Genomic DNA, 21,183 nt, shown 5'->3' with positions numbered 1-21,183 from the left:
GAGGTCAAGTGATTAGCCCCCAGGCACAAATCTACTAAGCATAAGCCACTAGGGGCAGTAGTTTAAAAGTAGTGTGGTATAAAAACAAAAAGCAACAATAAGTTTTTTAAAAGTCAATTATGCTAAAATGATCTTCATTTTATAGCTCATAAGGCTTTTAATTTATTGGTCAATCTTAAGCTTTCTACCAACTGTATTATCACAGCCTGGCAAATGCTTTCTCACAAATGACCTTGCACACAAAAATAGGGGTGTATGATAATCTGTTTCTCACCTAAATGTAGAATAAGGCTTCTATCTTTAGGTGCTCTTCAACTGCCTCATTTAAATGTATTTTATTAAATTCCTGCAAATTATAGCTATCTTCAAATTAACTCAAGAATTAGGGTTAAAGAATAAAAGAGGGCACTTTTCTTTATCTTCTATGACTACTTCAGCAGAGGAGGAAAATAAAAGAAGCAAATCTAAAACCAATTAATTCAAACTACTTTTTATAAAAATGTTGATGGAATAGGAAGTAGAAATTTAAAAAATTAAACAGATCTCACGTATTTATGCTACTTCAGTTCCTTGTCACTATGCCTAACCTAGGAGTCATAATAAATAAAAACAAGTCACTTCTAATTCAAGTTTATAACACAATTTCTTCATAACAACCCTGTGAGGCACTATAATCCTCATTTAAAGAAATTGGAAACAGAGGCTCAAAGAGGTAAAATAAGCCCTCAGGCACAAATCTATTAAATAGCATAGCCAGATCCACAGACTTTTTAGTTTAGTGCCCTTCTTATAAAGCAAGTGTTTTTAACTTTTTTGCATGTGTTTTTTTTTGCCAGTTTCGTGAAGTTTGATGAAGGACTCTCCTTAAATGCACACAAAAAATATAGAATATTACAAAGAAAACCAATTATGTTGAAATAGTTACAGTTCACAGACCACCGAATTCCTGCTTCATCACAGAAGGCATCACAGGAAAAAAGGACTAGATTTGAGCCAAATGACCTGGTGCTGAAATTTGGTTCTATTTTCACTCATTGTCATCTAACATCTTCTCAACTGTAAATGCAGGAATTGAACTAAATGATCTTTAAAGCTCCCTCCCAATTCTAAATCCTATGATTTTCTACTAAATCACTTACCTTTCTTCTGCACCTCAAAAATGTCACCAAAAAAGTCACTAAGTTCTGTCCATTTTTCTTTCAATATGTCCTTTATTTGTTCCATTACCACGACTGCTACCACACTACTTAAAACAACTTTATTTTGACGACTCCAAACAACCTCCCTAACTGACTGACTCATTTTACTCATTTACCCTTTCAAGCCTAAAAACCCTTCTGCCCTGACTCCAAGCCAGAATTATATTAGCATTGTAAAATATCCCCTTCCAACATGGCATTGTTGTGAAAAAAAGTCAACGGAGGGTTGCTCCTTTTCCCTTTTTGAAACATCAATGTTCTTATAAGAAATTGAACTCCTAGACATTTCTACTCACTGGGCCTAGAATTCTGCCCTTGAACTTCAGAGCATCTAATTTCTCTTCTACACGACAATTCTTCAAATAGATATTCTCTATTATTATGTCTTCTTGAGTCAATTTCTAGTCTAGCTGTGAGTATATATGCATGTATGTATTAAATACACACACAATTGCAGGTATAGTAATAGACATTTGTGAAAGTATCCTAATTAACTTAAAGCAGAGCAAAATATACTGAGATTATTGTCATATACCTAAACATGAGAAACTTCTGACCTCAGCAGTCTAATTCATTGATCGAATATAAATGATACCAAGCATTTTAGTCTATGAGTCTTTCATTTACTTCTGGGTGCCCTCTGGTGGAAAAATCAGTGAAATGGCCAAAGAGAGGGGAGGCGCACACACACGTACGTTTGCAGTAACTGACACTTAGGAAAGTATCCTAATTAACTTAAAGCAGAGCAAAACATACTGAAATGATTGCCACACACCTAAACATTAAAGACATTTGACCTCAGTAGTGTAATTCATTGAACAGCTGAAAAATATACTGGAATTAGAGTCAGGAAACATGGATTCTAGTCCTAGCTATCATTACCTACCTACACGACTAGGGTAAGTCACAACCTTTCTAGCCTAGGCCTGTTTCTTCATTTGTAAAGTGAGAAGTTTACTCTAGAAGATTTCTATGCTTCTTCAGTTGTATGGGTTTACCGACTTTTCTAACACACCAGGTAAGAAAAGAAAGGGACAGGACCATAATAGAGCAGACTATATTCTATAACTAATATCCTAATACAAACCAAATGTTGGACATCAATTACAAATGAAGTCAAAAAAGTCTTTTTTAAAATCCTATAGAAAGTTAGCATTATATTAACACTAGTAAGCATAACAACAAGCAAATACATTTTAAAACTGCTCATATATCTATGAAAATTTAAAATATAATTTAAAATAATTTATCCCCTATTTCTCTTTCCCAAATAGTGATAAGAAATACATGTAACATTTCTGAAATAGATAATAGTATGACTGTCAAAAAGATTTAGAACCAGAAATGATCCAACCCCTTTATTTCAGGTGTGAGGAAAGCCAAGAGACTCAGAAAGTATAAGTCATGGGTAGTAGTAGAATTCAAACCTATGTCTTCTAAGTTCAAATCCAATATTTTATTACACCACAAGCTGACAATACATTTGCAATTCTGCAGCCAACTTCAAGTTTTGTTTTTTGTTTCTGAAATGCACAATATATGTGCTTTGAACCGAGAAAAACTAAGACCAGGATAGTTTGTGCACTCCTTCAAATCCTCTACTATAGTCCTCACACCTCAATTCCCTCACCCATCATCTCCTCCTTTCTACTGGTCATAGAGCTGTCATCTATGTCACTTTAAAGTCTGTCAAGTACTTTATATACAGTATTTCACATGAGCCTCGTTACAGCCCTGTGAGGAAGGTACGGTATTATTATTTCCACTTTATGGACAGGCAAAGACTGGCAAGGTAAACTGCCTGCCCATAGGCCACATGACTTCCTTGCTGGTCATACCCCTCAAGCAGGCTAATTTTCACCCATCTGCTCCCCTGGATCCCATTCCTTTCAACATCCTCCAGGACTTTATTCCTGCTGTTGTCTTTTTCATGTATCTTTGCATTTCTCTTTCCCTACTAATTTTTTCTCAGCTGCCTACAATCACAGCCAAGCTATCCCTAATCTTAAAACAGCTTTCCTTTGACCACTCTACACCCAAGTGCCATTAACTTTTCCCCATCACTGTCTCCCAGTGCCTAGCACCTGAAATGAGCACCAAATAAATGACGTCTCTAGTTCCTCACTCCCCAAATTACTCTCAAATCTTTAAAACTGTGCTTCTGCCCTCATCACTCTGAAACCATACTTGCAAAGGTTACTAAATATCTCAAAAGTCATATCCAATGGCTTCTGAGTCTTCACACTTGCTGATCTCTCAACAGCATTTGACTCAGTTGGCTAACTCTTTCCTGTATATTCTCTTTATTCTATTAGCTTTAGGGAAAGAATATTACTTTGTTCTACCATTCCAGGGCTTTTTCTATCTTGGATGCTGGCTCTTTAATCTGTTCTTGACCCCTTAATGTACTCCCCAACAATTTCTTATTCCTTTACACACACACTCCACTATGGAAATTTCCTCTACTCTCAAGGTTTCATTTGTATGCAAATTAACTCTCAGATTATCCAGATGTGTATTTTTAACTATGTCCAACATATTTCCACCTGGAAGGTCTAGTAGGACCTGAAAAAATTAACAACAAAATCTAACTAATCTTCTTTTTTCTTCAATATACTCCTATTTTTTGGTCCATAGCAACCACTCTTAACTGCCCATTACCTGACAGTCATCTTTAAGCATTTCCTTCTCTCACTTTCCTCTTCTATCTAGTTAACTAGGTCTTTAAATTCCACTTGTACTAAGTTTCCCTAAACTTCTTCCCTGTTTTATTACAACTGCCACCTCACCTCATACAGACCCCTCATTACCACCTGCTTATACTACTGCAATACCAATTTAATAGGTCTTTTTACTTTTATTCTCTTAAAAATCAAATAGGTGAGCATTAGCAGTAGGAAAAAGGCAAGATAAGAAATTTCAATACAAACAATCCCTATAATTTGTTAAATTCATTACCTTATCATATTGGCACACAACAACATTCTCTGTATCAAACAGTTCCTGTCCTTCTTCATCACTCACATCATCCTCACTATTCAAGGGTTCCTATAAAAGATATTTATATTAATTTATCATCAATCAATACTACTAGCATTAAACCCTACTAACACTCAGCAAACTGAAGCTCTCTGAAAGTATACACCTCTGATTTTAATTGCCAAAAACAGCAATTTGGGAGACTAGGAAAATTCTTCACATGTAAGATATTTTGTTTATCTAAGGTTTCTTTTCATTTCATTTGTAGTAATCTAGTGAAACAATGCACTATCATTTGTCTGCTCTATCACAGAAGTTGCATATTTAGGCTATTCTATGAATTCAAGAGTTGGAACTGATGTATTTTAACTACATCTGTAGATATAAATGTTATGATTTAACTGCCATAAATCTTATCACTATACACTTTAGTCACTGTGCAAATTTGTTGAATAGCAATCTAAACTTCAAAGAAAAGGATATGTTAACTGTTTTCATTTTAGCAAGTTCCATCTCAATCCTATAGCTCTATGAAGAACTTAATGTTATTCTACAAGTTGCTCTCTAAGTAATCAGCATTTTAAAATACTGACCTTCCAAACGAAAGCTATACATAGGCTATATGAAAAATATAAAATCATCATCAGTCAAGTTTTTTCATTTCCACTTTCCCCAGACTTACCTCTTCAACTTGTCCATCTTCTCCTCCATCTTTCTCTTTATCGTCTTCTTCTTCATCATCATAATCTTCCTCTTCATCTTCATCTTCTTCAGATGAGGTGTCCCCAGCCCCATCTACTTGTAGCACCAAAGGAGCTTGTGGCTGGGTAGGCTGCTGCTGTGGTTGCTGCTGACCAGTTGCCGTGATCTGTGCTTGTGCTGCAGTGGGAGTTGCCACTGTGGTAGGTATGACTTGTGTCTTGTTTCCTGTAAATAAGATCTGCTGAGGTTGTATGATGACACCTGTTGGTGGTGGTATCCCTCCAGGGATAGGAGCCAAAACCTGACACACAAAGAAATGGAATATTAAAACCTCATTTGTACTTATTTCATCCAAGATACCTGGATCCACAACAAACTTATACTAACCTCAACTGGCTCCTCAGAGCTACGCAGAAATCTTTTAAATCATTCCTTCACATTCCCAAGACCAAACCTCCTCTGTATTTTCCCGTATGCCCCCTTGCCTCATCTTTTTTTTTTTAATCTCAGTGAATTAATGAGTCTACTTTACAGGAAAGATTAAAAACATCTATCAGAAACTCCCTCATTGCCCTTCCTTCGTATCACACAATACATTCACAGATAAATTCAATAGATACATAAACACACAGTGATTTGGCAGAGAAAACACTAACAACTAGTACACGGCCACTTGCAGGAGGTGTAACTTCAGATGAGCTTTGAAGGGAGCCACATATTATTATGAGAAATAGAACAAGGCAGGAAAGGAGAGCACTGCAGACACAGGGGACACCAGCTAACCCAAGGCATGGAAGGAGGAAATGGAAAGTTATACACAAGCAACAGCAAGCAGACCAGTTTTACTGTGGGAAAGACAGACTGGAGCAGGATTATCAAGGGCTTTGAATATTAGAAATACCAAAGGGGGATTTATATTTTATTGTTTATTTGGTGCTACAAGTCGATGGGGCTGAGGACATTCCATCTGAAGATGAAGATGACGAGAAAGAGAAAGAGGGAGGAGAAGATGGACAAGCTGAAGAGGTAAGTCTGGGGAAAATGTGGAAATAAAAATGAGAAGCCACTGAGGTTTTTTGAACATGGGACTGACAGGGTCAGACCTGAATTTTGGGAATATCTATTTACCAGGAATGTGGAATATGGATTGAAAGGGAAGAAACTAGATTCAGGGAGATTTGGGAAGAGGCTATTTCAGTAGTAGGGATGATGAGGGCCTATACTAAAATGAATGTGGTATGACTAGAAGGGGACAAAATATGGAACCGACACGTCTTGACAATTAATTTGATATAGACTGGGCTAGTAAGAGCAAAGAGTTGAGGATGACTCCTAGGTGACTGAAAGAATGGCGGTCCATTCAACAGAAATAGGAGGAGCTAGAATGAGGGTGGGCTTGGGAGGGAAAATACTGAGTTATATTTTAGACGTGTTGCCCTCTTCCTTGCAAAAGCAAACTTGGCCACTTGCACTTACTTTTTTAATCTCTTCCTATCTTCTCTAGGAGCTTGTGCCCTCTATCATTCCCATTTTCTTTCCTCTTGAATGTCTTATTCCTTCTTCACTTACTTTTTACAAATATGCTATCTCCCTTATCCTAAGCAACTTTCCTATTGTCTTGTCACCTCAAGTTTAACAATTTTAACTATTACGTTGTCCTCAATTTTCTTCAGTGGTTGTTCTTCTTAGTTCTAAACGGATATTTTCTATGACTATTCTCAGCTTTCTTCCGCCCCCCCTTTTTTCTTCCATTTGCAGTTTTGACCTAACACCACTATTAAGTTAAACTCCTAAATATTTATCTTCTGCCCAAAATTTATCAAGCTCCACCCCCGTAACAATAGAGTGAGGTCTACTATCCACCATGGACATGTATTTAGAACAAGATGGAGAAAATTCCACTGTCAAACATGACTGAGTAAGACCCGTATTGGTGATTCACATGGGCACAAATGATATCACCTAATGAAGAAGAGTGCCATATTAAAGAGAATTACCAAAACCAAGATCCTTCTCCCTATAAAATAACACACCAGGTCCAGAAAACAGGGCCTGAGATCAGTGCTAACTTAGGACTGGACACTCTAGGAGACAAAATCTAAAACCCTAGACTTTGTGGTAGGTGACTGAATAAGAAAACTCAGCCAATTCCCAGGAGACAGGCCTGAACTAGCTTAAACTCCAGTCTAGGTTGCTTTAAGGACCAAGGCCTAAAGCCAATGATCTCCAGGTGAGTGACTGCACAAGCCACAAGGATTCAGGAAGACCCCCCAAAATGGACCAAAGCAACAGACTACAGCAGTGGATGTGGCTTAGTCCCTAATCTGTATTCAATTCCTAGTTCTAGTTCAGGGCTTCAGATGGAGGGAGGGCCTGACCCTAAGCAGCTACCTTGCCAGGGAAACAGAGGAAATTTTGTAATTTCCAATTACTTTTTGGTTCCTAAAATGTGGTACTTAAAAATGAACACAGTATTCCAGATATGTACAGACTATGGTAGAGGGCAGTGAGACTTTAATAACCTCCCTTGTTTGGACACTGCATTTATTCATGCAGCTAAACATCATGTTTCCTTTTTCTACCTTCCACATTACATAGTTTAACAAACTATGTGTGTGTGTGTGTGTGTGTGTGTGTGTGTGTGTGTGTGTGTGTGTGTGTGTATAAAATCTATTTAAGACTTTACAATGATCCTTAATTATTTTCTATTATGTTAAATTTGACACATCATCCTATTCTGTTAAGAGCTTTCTGGATATGATTCACAGTCAATACTGTAACTATCCTTTCCAGCTTTATGAACCTGCAAATTTGATAAACATGCCATTTTATACCTTCATCCACATAACTAATATAGAAGAAAAAGCAATTGTGTACAAGAATACTCAAGATTATCTGCTAGATCCACATTTTCCCACCAGAATATCTGGGAATCTGGCCATAAAATACAGGAAATTCCTGGGACAAGGGCATGAGCTTAAATTTAAAGATTACCTAAGGATTACTTTGGGTCAACAGCTGAACAATAAGTAAGCTTCTACTCTCTTCCAGGTATTGGAGATCAAAGTACATGAATAAAACAAACTCTTACTTGCAATAAGCTTATATTCTAATGGGAAAGATGAAAAGTACCTACAGAACATAAATTTGAAGCAAATAAACACTTATAGTAAGCAATTAAATACAATGTACTTTGGGAGAAAGGCACTAGCAGTTGAGGGAGATCAGGAAACACTTCATGAAGAAGATGGCACTTATTAATCGGTGGAGTTGTGAACAGATCCAACCATTGTGCAGAGCAATTTGGAACTATGCCTAAAGGGCTATAAAATTGTGCACACCCTTTGACCTAGCAACACCACTACTAGGTCTGTATCCCAAAGACATCGTAAAAACAGGAAAAGGACCCACATGTACAAAACTATTTATAGCAGCTCTTTTTGTAGTCCCCAAGAATTGGAAATTGAGGGGATGTCTATCAATTGGGGAATAGCTGAGCAAGTTACGGTGTATGAATGAAATGGAATACAATTATTCCATAAGAAATGAGGTGGACCTCAGAAAAACCTGTAAAGAGTTACATGAACTGATGCTGAGTGAAATGAGCAGAATCAGGAGAACATTTTACACAGTCCACAGCAACAGCAATACTGTGCTATGACTAACTTTGACAGACTTAACTCTTTTCAGGAATACAAGGATCTAAGACAATTCTAAGACTCATGATGGAAAAAAAAATGCTATCCATATCCAGAGGAAAAATAATGGAGTCTGAATGCAGATCGAAGCATACTATTGGCTCTTTTTTGTTGCTGTTTCTTCTTTTTTGTGTTTTTTCTCCCTTTGGTTCTAATTCTTCTTTACAACATGACTAATGTGGAAATGTGTTTAATATGACTGTACATGTATAGTCTATATCAGATTGCATGTCGTCTTGGGAAAGAGGAAGTGGAAGGAGTGGGAGAAAATTTAGAGCTCAAAATCTTAGAGAAGTAAATGTTGAAAACTAAAAACAAATAAAATTTAGAAAGAAAAAGATGGTGCTTGAGTTACGTCTTAAAGGAGGAGGGTTCTTTAAACAACAAAATAAACAGCCCCCAAATTAATTCAACAGTGTACATTCATGCACATTTCATTCACATATTAAACAGAGAAGATAGATTCTAACACTACAAGACTGGAAAAAATACCATCTTCAACCGACAGCTATCGAGCCAGAATTCAAGAACTCTTTCAGAACTCTATCACCTAGTGTATTTTTCTCCCCATTTAAAATATGTGATCTAAAAACTTGTAGCCTTAGGAAAATAGAAGGGAAAAGGGTAAGAGAATTAGGGGATGATAGAAGGGAGGGCAGATTAGGGGAAGGGATATTCAGAATGCATACCATCTTGGGGTGGGAGGAGGATGAGATGGGGAGAAAATCTGGAACTAAAAACTTGTAGTCTTAACCTGTTTTACAAAACCAAACAGAAAAATACAGCAGCAACATGACAGATTATAATAAGAAATTCAAGCATATAAAGCTTTGTAAATACGATGAAATAAGGAAAGCCAAAGCTTTGAAATGATAAAACATGCTTGTTACTTGCTGAAATTACGTGCATTACAGACATAGTGGATGGCCAGTACATGAAGAGAGGAGATGGCTTGCTGTATGTGAGGAACAGAGAGAAGGCCAGTTTGGAAGAATGAGAGAGTACGGGAAGGGGGGTAGTGCCCAATGCAGAGAGAAATGATAAGCTGGAGCCATGTTGTGCATGGCTTTAGAAGTCAAACCAAGGGGTTTATATTTTATCCTAGAGGCAATAGGATGCCACTGGATTCAGCTGATTAAGGGAGCCAGAAGTCTGAGCTTGAGGAAAACTACTTCGGAAGCAATGGTTAACAGTAGAAGTAGGCAGGACTGGAGCGATGAGAGACTTGAGGCAGGGAAACCAATTAGGAGGTTGTTGCAATAATCTAGGGAAGCAGTAATGAGGACATACAATTTGAAGAAAACAAGGAGAAATCAAGGGTATTTTAAGCCACAGGAAAAGAACAATTTGAAAATGTTCATCTGGCCTCTATATCACCAAGCTCTTTTCCTAATAGAGGTCTTGGTATATTTCTGCTCAGCTCAAACTCTACTCAAACTGGATTATTCCCAATTCTGGCTTGCCATCTCATTCTTACGTGAATTTGCCTACATACCTGGATCAGATTCCCTTAACTTTCTCACCGTGTGAAATCATTCTCTACATTTAAGGACAAACTCAGGTACTACCTTCTCTGAAATTTTCCAAGATCTCCTCAATTAATAGTGATTTCTTCCTCCATTTCAACCTCACAGACCCACTCTTGACATTTTCCACATAGTTGATCTACTTTAAATTTTATCGTAAGTATTTATGGAATTTCTTCTCCCTCTAACCTTCTTCATCTTTATATGCACAGCACCTAGCACAATCTCCTGAATAGAGATGGCATTTAAGATTTATTTGAATTGAATACTAAGTGTTTCTGAATCTCAAAACTTTCAATATAGTCTCAGTACATAGGAAGATTTTCATAATGTCATTGTGACATTTTTTCTTTGTGAAGAATAGTCTTTTTCTACAGTGCCTAAAACTTTAGTCTGAAGACAAAAAGAAAGCCATGGGGCTCTCAGTTTCCTTTCTGCCACTAAGGATCCCACCCTGCCTTTATATCTTTGATGGAGACATACTACATAGACCATGGAAAAGGATTTCTGGACACCTGTCAAGCTAATTCCATTTCTGCTACAACAACCTACTTTTACTTAGGCAAGGCCTTTAGCAGAACAGGCCATGGTGTCTTTATATGCCAAATGAGGAAGGGTGGCTAATATAATCTTTAAATTCTAATGCCAGTGAGAATTAACACCACTTGTAGGCGCTACATACATGCATAGTATTCCTTATTATTAAAGATTCTTTTACCTGTTGTATAACAGGAGCTTGTACTCCCCCAGGCTGCATTTGTGGTATAACCTGCTGCTGCAAAACCACTGACTGCTGTGGTTGAAGGATGTACTGGGCACCACTGGCAGTCCTGACTACCTGTAGAATCTGACCTATAACAACAACAACAACAACAACAACAACAAGTTACTCTCAAGTTACCTTTTAAGTAATGATTTTTACAGCATATCACAAGTTAGACTGAATAGACGTCACTGAAAAGTTCTCAGAATATGCTAGTTAGCTGATAATATGCCCCAAAACTGAATTTAGTGCTATCATTTATACTTAATATATACTCTTCTCTCTTATATTTTTCCCCTTCTCACTTTTGTTAAAATTCCAGTGCTGCTTTAAACACAGTACTTTCTTTTGTTTTCATCTTTTCGATGCCCTCCAACAGGGCTTTATTAAGAGTGTGATTTGATTACAGGATCCAAACTGCTGACTGAAATACAGAGTCTATTCTATTAGTTAGTTATTAAAGAGACTGAATCTACAGTGAGGCAGAAACTGGATTTTAAAATCCTACCTCTGCTATTTATCACTTAACTCCTCTGAGCCTCAGCTGCCTCATCTGAAACGTGAAGAAGCTGGACTAGGTGATGTCTAAAGCAGGGGTTCTTAACCTACAGCCTGTGATATCTATATACATATCTGATAACTGCATTTCAGTGTAATTGGTTTTCTTTGTAAACCTTAAACTTTATTTTATGCATTTGGAAAGATTAGTCTGAGAAGGGATCTAGAAACTTTTGAAGTCCTGCTCTACAATCCTATGATCCTACTAGCATTACTTTAGAAGTAGGTACATTTTTCAGACTACTAGAGGGTTGAGTGGAAACACAGCTTCATTCAAAATAGAATCCTAACAGCTTAACAGTTAGGCCGACATCTAAGTGAGCCCTTCTTCCTAAATAACATAAATTAAAAGTAAGATCAAAGTGACAGGATTATTGAAAATGCTTGTAAGAGAAAACTTTTAAGAACTTTAGAAACAGACCTGTCCATTGTACATGCGTACGCACACACACACACATACATGGTTATATTTATTTTAGCAGACTGGTGATTCCATTGGTCAGGAATTCCAAATCTCCTCTGACTACAACAGAATTGACAGCTGTTTTGCAACTTACAGTCTTACCAAGCTGCCTGGTGCATGAGAGCTTAATAACTTCAAATAACCAGTACTGTATGTACCAGAGGTAGGACTTGAACCCAGGTCTTTCTGACCAAGGATGTCTACTCTATGCTGCCTCTTGTATGGCATACTAAACTAACAACGTTTATTCCTTAAAGCTATGTGGCCAAGAATGTGATCCTTTTGTTATACCCTAGATATGACCTTAGTTTTGAAGAAGATATCATCTCCAAGGGTATACCTCTAAATATTAAACATTATTATTCTGCCTGACCAAATCAAAAACTCTATCCTATACTTTGTACTTTGCCTTACCTTGGTAAAAGAACATGTCTTTGTTTCTTAAATACTATAAAATCAGCCAACAAGTATTTATTAAGAGCTTATTGCGTATAATGATATATAATAATACCAACATAACTGACATCTATGTAGCACCTTACAAATATTATCTCATTTGTTCCTCACAACACCCCTGCGGGAAAAATACTATTATCATCCTCATTTTACAGATGAGTAAACTGAAGAAGGCAGAGATTAAATGACTTGGAACTCAATTCTTCCTGACTCCAGGTCCAATATTTAATTTGCCTGTGCACCAGGCAAAATGCAATAAGGCCGTAACATGGATCAGGGAGAATATGAATTTATAGGGGATGCTTCCAATGCTTAGAAATATACACGCACATAATTTTATATATACGTATTTATATAAATTGCCTCTGACAGACACTGATTAAATAAATACAGTGTAATTTTTTTCCCCTTTTACATTAGTTAAGCAGGAATAGTAACACTAAATACGGTAAACTATGGTTTACATACTTACAAATATGGTTTACACGTACAACACAGGGTAAAACATATTAAAATCTAAAGAACTAAACATTCAGATCTTAGTGCTCAATACTACGCTAGACATTCTTCTCTGCTATTTCCATGAACAGTTTATATTGAGAAAAAATGAAATGTTATAATGAAAGCATAACAGGCACTAAAAGCTCACAATTACTTGCAGTCTCCTAATTAAATGAAAACATAAAATCATCAATCAAGACTAGGTGATAGTGTAATTTTTTGAGATGTCAAATAGACCTATCATTTGGAATTACCTGAATTACCTGAATTAGTTATTATCTGCTGAACAGGAGTAACACCAGCAGGCAGTGCCAAGGTAGCAGCAGTGGCAGCAGCACTCTGGGGGAGGAGGTAAAAATAAATCAGGTCTCAACTTGTAAATGCACAACCAAACAACAGAAAAAGCAATTTCAAACAAGAAACCAAAATGGGAAAAAATGGACAAAGTTAAATCTATCTTGAAGATTATTTCTGGAAGAAAAACAAGTTTATTTTGAGGAGAATAACAAAGACCTTTATTGAGACATGAGAAATTTAAAGACACAAAGAATTTAAACTCATGATAGAAGATCCTTAATCAAGATAAATATACTTCAAAACATCTAGATTTCCCTTTCCTGGGTACAGGTATAACACCTGTTCATATACTTATAATTGAAAGGACGGGAAGGGAGAGGAAAAGAAAAAAAGGAAGGAGAAAGGACAAAGGAGCTAGAACAGGAAATCTAACTCACCTTGAGTCAGAAAATTTTTAAAAAATATTTTAATATTTCTATTTCAATATAATCAGTCTCTTTTTTGCATTTCTGAAAAGGGTCCACGGATTTCAACAAAATGCCAAAAGGGGTTCACAAAACACACATTAAAAACCCCCCAAGCCAGACAAAAAAGTTAGAAATGGAAATTATGTACATTTGAAAAAGATTGTCTTGGTAAATTCAACTGAGCTGTGAGTTGTGAAAAGCAAATGACTGAGGAGAGATGGCTGCATCACAATCTTGAGGTAAACTCCAAGAAGTTAGCAGTTAGCACTATGAACACAACAAAACAACCTGGTTGCTATCAAAAATAGTATGCTGGACAAGGAGAATGGGTAGTTGGTCTTTGTATTTACAAGAATAAGAGAAGTGTTTATAACTTAAAGAGTACCTAAATTAATTTTATTGTAAACACTAAAGGAAAGGTCATGAGTATTAAGAAATATTGTAATTGAGATCTATGTCACAAAATACTAGGAAATAATCCTTTTTTATGAATTTCAACAAGGAAATAGCACATTAAAAAAATTAGAAAGTCTGACAATCTTTGCAGTAGCTCTTTAGGCATTAGCCAATAGTATGTTAACAATCTTATGTTAAGTACTTATCAGTGACAGACACGCTAAGCATGGGAGATACAAATAAAGACAAAAACACAATCTTTACTCTCAAGGAACTCACATCTGAAGGGGGGTGAAGATGGGACAGTAATCAAAAGCGTACCATATAAGGAGTATTTATGTATGCATGCATGCATGTGTAAGTATGCACGTACAATTATAATAACCTCTTACCATTCATCTCACTTAAACACTACCACTTTCTAAAAAGCTGTAGCCTGAAAACAATGATAGGTGGGATCAAAGATAGCTAGTGAGGCTAGCTGAAAAGCGAATTCAACTACTTCCAAATATGAAAAAAAAAAAGTCATACCTGTAGTTACTAGGCGCAAAAATAATTTGAGGGTTTGCTAAAATTTAGTGCATATTTATAAACTTAAATTAAGGACAAAGGATACACATACACACACACCCCTTTTGGATGACATCAGAATTTTAAAATAAAGAATTCCCACCATGCTTTCTCTGGGGTTAATTATTAGATTACTCGTCCCAACAGACACACACATGAAAAATAAATTTCTGAAATAGTTATCGCCTCCCATAAAGAGTCAGATTTTACGTTCTGCCAAAGAGGATTATATAATTCAAAACTCAACTCATATACATAATAATCCACTGCTAAATCTAAAAAATAATCTATTTGTAACCATTCCTTAATGGTTATCTCTTATTTTGTTTTCTCTTACTAATATCAATTTATATCACCATGTTATATATATCCTATTTAGAAGGAGGTTGAGGTATAATTGATCAAAATGTTAACTGTGAATCTTACCATACTTGAGGGATTCATATGTTGTAACAACTTAGACTCTGGTACAATAACTTGAGGTGGTGCTGCTAAAACATAAAACAAAAACAATTATGCTTTAAGAACTCATATCTAAGGAATTAATAACATTATAAAGAGTAGGGAATCTTAAAAGGTGTCCACAAAACTTTCACTATTTTTAAATGGCAAAGTACTAAAAAAAAATAATTTTTTTTATCAACATACTATGAAAACCAATAATTTTCCCACCTACTCAAAAATATGTTCAAAAAACATCAATAAAAAATGTGCACTAGTGGTCAAAGAAAACAAAAGTAGGATTAGTATTGCAGAGCAGCTGGGAAAACATCAATTTTTTCCTACTGAGCACAAATCTCAAAGGCAACAAAATTGATTCTTGTGTGAAAATCATATGAGAGTTCAGTAACAGTCCAGCAATATTAGTATTCTAAAATAATTTAGATCTGATAACTAATTTTACATAGTGTAACATTGTCAGAGAATAAAGTGTTATGCCCAAAGTAGCTATTTAGGCCAAGGCTTCTTAAACTTTTTCCTACTCACGACCTCTTCAGAGTTCCTTAAACTGTTTAATAAGCACTGATTAGGCAACTGAAGTTTTCCTCCTTTTTGATTAAAAAAAAAAAGGCTTAAAACACAGTACATATAACTCCCTACATTCTTACATAGCACAGGGTACATCGAAAATGTTTTTTTAACTTTTCCTTGATTAGTCAAAGTCATTAGGAAAATTTATTATTATATGACGCAGTTATCCAGTGATGATCCACAACGGCTACGTGCTATATAAAAGGGACTATTTACCTTACAATTCTTACAGTCTCTTCCCTGTTAGCTATCATTACTCAGTCTTTATTTTATCTGCTAATAATCCCAATCCCTTACTCATTCTCATATGCAATTCTGATTTTATGTCCACTCACTTCATGTTATCAACAAGCCTAAGTCCCAACTCTAATATAAAATATGTATAGCTCTTATGGAATAAAATATAGCTATTTCCCTCTGAGGTCTTACAATACTTCTCAGCTAACAAATAACTACATTCTAGATATTCAAGGTTGGTGGAAGCTTGGTCACTATTTCTTTTAATACACAAACACACATGTATAAAATGTGTATATGTTCACCTGCTCTCAGCAGAAGGGAGTAGTTCTAGTGTATTCCGATCTGCTCGGAATATATCTTTTCCTGTCCCAGGTACCAAAACTTAAGAAATATACCGACAAGCTAGACTGGATATAAAAGCAAACCGGGCTTGGAGTCCCGCCGCTGAATTAGAAATATTTACCCTGAAGAAGAAAACACGACAGATGTCTTCAAGCTGTCAAGTAGCAAAAGAGACTAACTTTATTCTGTTCAGTTCTAAAAAGCAGAACTAGGACTAAAGGGTGGAAGCCACAGAAAAGCAGATGCTGATTTAATAGAAAGAAAAACTTCTTAGCAACTGAGAAATATCTACATGTTAAATGGACTGCCTCTTATAAATGAACGAACTCTTCCTCCCTGGAAGTCTTCCAGCTGTGCTTGGGGGTGCACTTATAAAGGACATTTTGTAGTAAAGATTCATGCTTTAGGGACTTCAGCTCAGAGGTCCTTCCAAACTCTTGAGAGTCTATAACTTATACTGGTATACCTCACAGACACAAAAATAGGGTTTTGGTCTTTATAATTCAAGATCTAACCACTGACAGAGATTTAAGAATGGATCTGAAAAGTCATGCCCTACCACATCATCTAAGAGTAGTCAGTGACAATAAGCTCTATCTAGGTTTGAAAACAGAATAAGCAGCAAGAGAATATTAGAAACAAGGGTATTACTGTCTAAAGTTCCCCATGTACCCTCAAATTTACAGTAGCACTTTCTGTGATGCCAAAAAATTGTAAACAAAATTGATACCCATAAATTTGGAAATGGCTAAACACAGCATGATCCATGAATGTAACAGTGCTTTAAAAGGTGCTACTGTGCTTTAAAAAATGCTGAATGTGATAAACACACAGAAGTAGAGTGAAGTAAAAGCCAAGAAAACAATATACACAATGACTACAATAATGTAAATGGAAAGAAAACATACACTCTCTCTCTCCCCCCCTCCCCAAAAGTGAATGCTGCAAAATTATAAAGAACAAGTATGGATCAAAAGAAGCAATATGAGAAGACACCCCAACCCCCCACCTGCTTCACAGGTGTTTATAAAATTTGTACACCTTTTCCATTAACATAAAATTCTTTGGGGTTTAATTGAACACTGCACTTATTTTCAAGACTTGTTTGATGTCTTGATCAGTTATACTGATTTTTATTTTTTTCTTTAAAAACTTTTTTTTTGGTTTTGTTTTTTGAGAGGTAATAGGGTTAAGAGACTTGTCCAGGGTCACACAGCTAGTAAGTGTCAAGTATCTGAGGCCGGATTTGAACTTAGGTTCTCCAGGTTCTGCTCTATCCACTGTGCCACCCAGTTGCCCCAAAAAACTTATTTTTAAAAATTACTGCCCAAAGTTAAGTACCATTAAACATTGGCAATATATCCTTGTCAAACATCAAGACATTTAAATCTTAAAATTTGGCTTATCATCTAGCTTCAAATTTACCACTAACTCCTAACCAGTATTTTGTGGTAGCAGTGCACATTTAAAGTGTTCGACTCTGCAAATTGCAGAGAATAGGAGGATAACCCATTTATCCCAAATATTCTCTGAGTGAAGAAAGTCATATTTTAATGTATGATGACATAAAATCCTAATGCCAGAGCTCTAGGCAATAGGAGGAACAGTCATCAAGCCAGAAAGCAGAAAATTATCTTCAAGCTTATCAAATGAAAATTACTAGTTTTAGGAAAAGAAATCCCCTCTATCCTTAAGTAAACTAAGGATAATAAAATTCTCCAAATGAATAAATTGATTTTCTCCATATCTAATGATTGTTAAGCCTACCTATTACATTAAAATACTCTGCTGAAGTCCTAGTCTGGAGCCTTATCTGGTATGGATGTAAGCCTGTGACAGCAGAGTATAACCCAAGCTAAACTGTTGCTTGAAGACCAGGTTAGCCAATTGAGGTCAAATACATCACCAAAAGATAGCTCACCAGGTGAAATTTTTTTTCAGTCACAGTCAATTCAGGAAAGCTGACTTAGATGGAAAAAAAAACAACACCACAGGTGCTGTGATCTAAATCGTTACCTAAAACTGATAAAGCCATCACTCTTCTGAAGTGCAGTTACCATATTGCTTCACAGGTGTTTATAAATTTGTACACCTTTTCCATTAACATAAAATTCTTTGGGGTTTAATGACTTAGGATGAACACATGCTTTAATATCTGAATTGGTTAAGATAAATAACAGGCAATACGTCTGCAATATGTGAAGCAATATTTAGAATTTTTGTGGTTAGTCAAATAAATGTGGAGACAGTTTAGCACAATAAAACTCACCATTGACAAAAAAAAAGACTAAGAAGAAATGTTGCAAATACTGAAAACATAAATTGAGGGCATAAGGTTAACTAGGACATCTCGTTATTAAAGTTCAGCCCAACTTATCGAAACCAAGTACCGGAAAATAGCTGAACTTATAAAATATAACTTATTAATCATGTATCCCAACCTACTCATTTTGCAAATAAGGAAAGGAAAGGCCAGAGGTTAACTGACTTATAATAGGTAACTGACTTACCAGAGCAATAAGAACAGCAAATCTTTCTCCAAGGAAAAATTTAAATTATTTCTGTCATAGCTTGGGCATGGGGGTATTTCAAGTGTGGAATAATAATTTGTTATTTACACAGGCAATCAAGAGCACAGTGTAATGGAATGAGCGTTGAGTTTTGTGGACATTGTGGGAATTGAGTGAGCCATCCTAACTCCAACTTGTGACTCAATTCCTGGAGCTAGCTCAGTTCCCTTTCTATTCAATTATGGGTCTAGTCAAATTTCTGTCTTGTGAGAAAACTTTATTCAATCATGGGAACTGTGAGTAACTTCACTGCATTATTTGAACCCTGCTGGGACGCTGGACTCCTTCTACCTGTTGCTTAGAGTACCTTAACTGAAGACCTAGTTTATGGTGACCAGAAAAAATGGTCAGCTCCAAAGATAGATGCAAGGAGTTTTCTCACAATTATACATTTCAAGGAACCCATAGGTCTTATCTGAAAACTGGCTCCACACCTGTCAATCAGTTACTGCTTCCTTGTTCCTTTAACTGAATAAAGACACCCCGGAGGTGTAGCAACACCTTTTTAAAAAACTGTTTTATTTCTGATTGTTGGACCTATTTACTCTCCCCCTCCCAACTTGGAAAGTCCCTAATCTCTCTTCTAACTAGAAATCAGATTACCTAATCTTGCATCCGGGTTTATATCCTATTGTTTTCTTTTAACGCATAAAAATCTTCCCCTGTATTCAGGGGTCCAGTGCCAAACTGAATAGACCTGGTCCTGATTTGTCATGCAATTGGCATACATTAGCTTAATAAATCTATGTTTCAAAGCTCAAACTTTTCTATCCTCAGTTATTTCAGATTTCACCTGTCACAGTTTCAAATCAGAAAACGTAGGCTTGAATCCTAGTTCTGTTATATACTGGCTATATGACCTTTAACAAGTCATATAAATTTTTCTGAGGTTCAGTTTCCTTCTCTATAAAATGAAGGGCTAGACTAATAAAGATTATCTTTGGATAATAATAAATTATCTATAAGGTCCTTTCCACCTCTAAATCTTGATCCTATTGAAATAAGACTAGGCATTAATTTGATTCAACAAATATTTAAGTACCCACTAAGTGCAAGGCATTATGATAGTTGCTCATAACTAGCCAAAAGAAGGAAACTGGGACATCAGCCAACATTAATATTCCATGCCATTTTTTAGTTTCACTAAGCACCATTTAACTCTGATTGGTTTAACTCTTTCAGATTTGATTTCTCCTACAAGAGGAAAAAATAAAGATGACATCTAAAAGCCTGAACCCAACTTCATACAAACCTTGCTGTGATGCAGGGATAAGGACCTGTTGCGTTTGAGATTGCTGTTGCACGGTCGGTTGGGGCTGTGCTTGCTGATGGTGGTGATGATGGTGATGTTGCTGCTGTTGTTGCTGCTGCTGCTGTTGCTGCTGCACTTGTATTAAATATTGTTCTTCTGAATGAAATCCATCCACTGCCTTAGATTGCATCAGTTTATTCTCCCATAACTAAGGTAAAAGAAAAAAGACTAAATGCACCTAGTGAAAAATAAAAAAGCAAATACCCTGCACTTCTACAGTACACTGTCAATTCTAACAATAAATATAGTCACACTACAGATTCACACTCTTCAAATAAATGGAGATAAAAGGGAAACTCATCTGGGCTGGGCTCTATAGACCCCAAGATTCCTTCTAGAGTTTTAAATCTATTGACTGTATTAAAAGATATCTTATTTTTTTCAACCTTAAAGCATACTGGTAATTTCTTGGTCATTCTCTCTAAGAAATATCTACAACTAAATTATTAAAGGTTAATGTCCTATTTATTCAGCATTATTGGGAAAGGAAAGGGTCACACATAACTCAAATTTTTCCCTCTTTAGTTCCAACATGTAATAGTAATTTTAATACAAAAAATTCAAATAAGATTGCATAATTTACTTACTCCTTCAATACAATATACTTAACATGTAAAACCTCATAAAGATATAGAGTAATGATTCTATCAGTTATTTTATTATACTTCAATACAGTTATGCCTTCAGAAGTTTATTGCAAGGTAAGCTTTCATTTCTACATTTTCTGACTTACTAGGTACAAAATAACTATCTTAGGTGACTGGAGAGACAGGAAATTTAGATGAGATCTAGTCCCTACGTTCAGTCTAGTAAAAAGATAAGACATTAACAGATTACTACAAGAGGCACAGAGGAAGGAGAGTACAGGAGAACAGAAAAACAAGGAGACCAGTACATAAAGTAGATTATTACAAGATTCACAAAGCATCACATATTTTTACTCAAATTTCACAAAACATAACCATCTTTCTACTTAACCTCATTCCTCTATTTGCATGGAGATTCAACATTATTCCAGGCACCTAGTTTTATTACATACCACCCTTCTACCTTCCACATCTGTGATCCTCTCTGTAACTACCAGACTTTGCCCAGCCTGATGTAATAGTGTC

The 21,183-nt window shown here is 36.0% G+C and overlaps 1 protein-coding gene and 1 non-coding gene across 6 annotated transcripts in view; both read right to left on the bottom strand.

The window, feature by feature from the left end:
• GTF2A1 (general transcription factor IIA subunit 1) overlaps positions 1-21,183 on the bottom strand; it is a 138,472-nt gene that overhangs the window by 94,888 nt on the left and 22,401 nt on the right. For 3 of the 5 annotated variants that reach the window (XR_013485430.1, XR_013485431.1, XM_020976320.2), the window contains exons 3-8: positions 20,012-20,219; positions 15,002-15,066; positions 13,100-13,184; positions 10,823-10,956; positions 4,861-5,181; positions 4,158-4,247 (exon numbers count right to left, since the gene is read on the bottom strand). Coding sequence is in view for 3 of the 5 variants with exons in the window: in XM_020976320.2 (XP_020831979.1) it covers positions 4,158-4,247; positions 4,861-5,181; positions 10,823-10,956; positions 13,100-13,184; positions 15,002-15,066; positions 20,012-20,219 (903 nt within the window). In the remaining 2 variants the exon portion in view is untranslated. The remainder of the gene's footprint in view (positions 1-4,157; positions 4,248-4,860; positions 5,182-10,822; positions 10,957-13,099; positions 13,185-15,001; positions 15,067-20,011; positions 20,220-21,183) is intronic. The other 2 variants (XM_020976321.2, XM_020976322.2) reach the window with 2 other exon arrangements.
• Positions 17,658-17,802, bottom strand: LOC144456435 (small nucleolar RNA SNORA79). Its single transcript, XR_013485528.1, has one exon. It is a non-coding gene; the product is annotated as a small nucleolar RNA SNORA79 (small nucleolar RNA).

Source organism: Phascolarctos cinereus, unplaced genomic scaffold (assembly GCF_003287225.1).
Source record: "Phascolarctos cinereus isolate Bilbo 61053 unplaced genomic scaffold, phaCin_HiC Scaffold_3;HRSCAF=262, whole genome shotgun sequence".
Taxonomy (NCBI): Eukaryota; Metazoa; Chordata; class Mammalia; order Diprotodontia; family Phascolarctidae; genus Phascolarctos; species Phascolarctos cinereus.
Note: the sequence above shows the minus strand (reverse complement) of the source record. Positions and strands in the feature narration are given on the sequence as shown.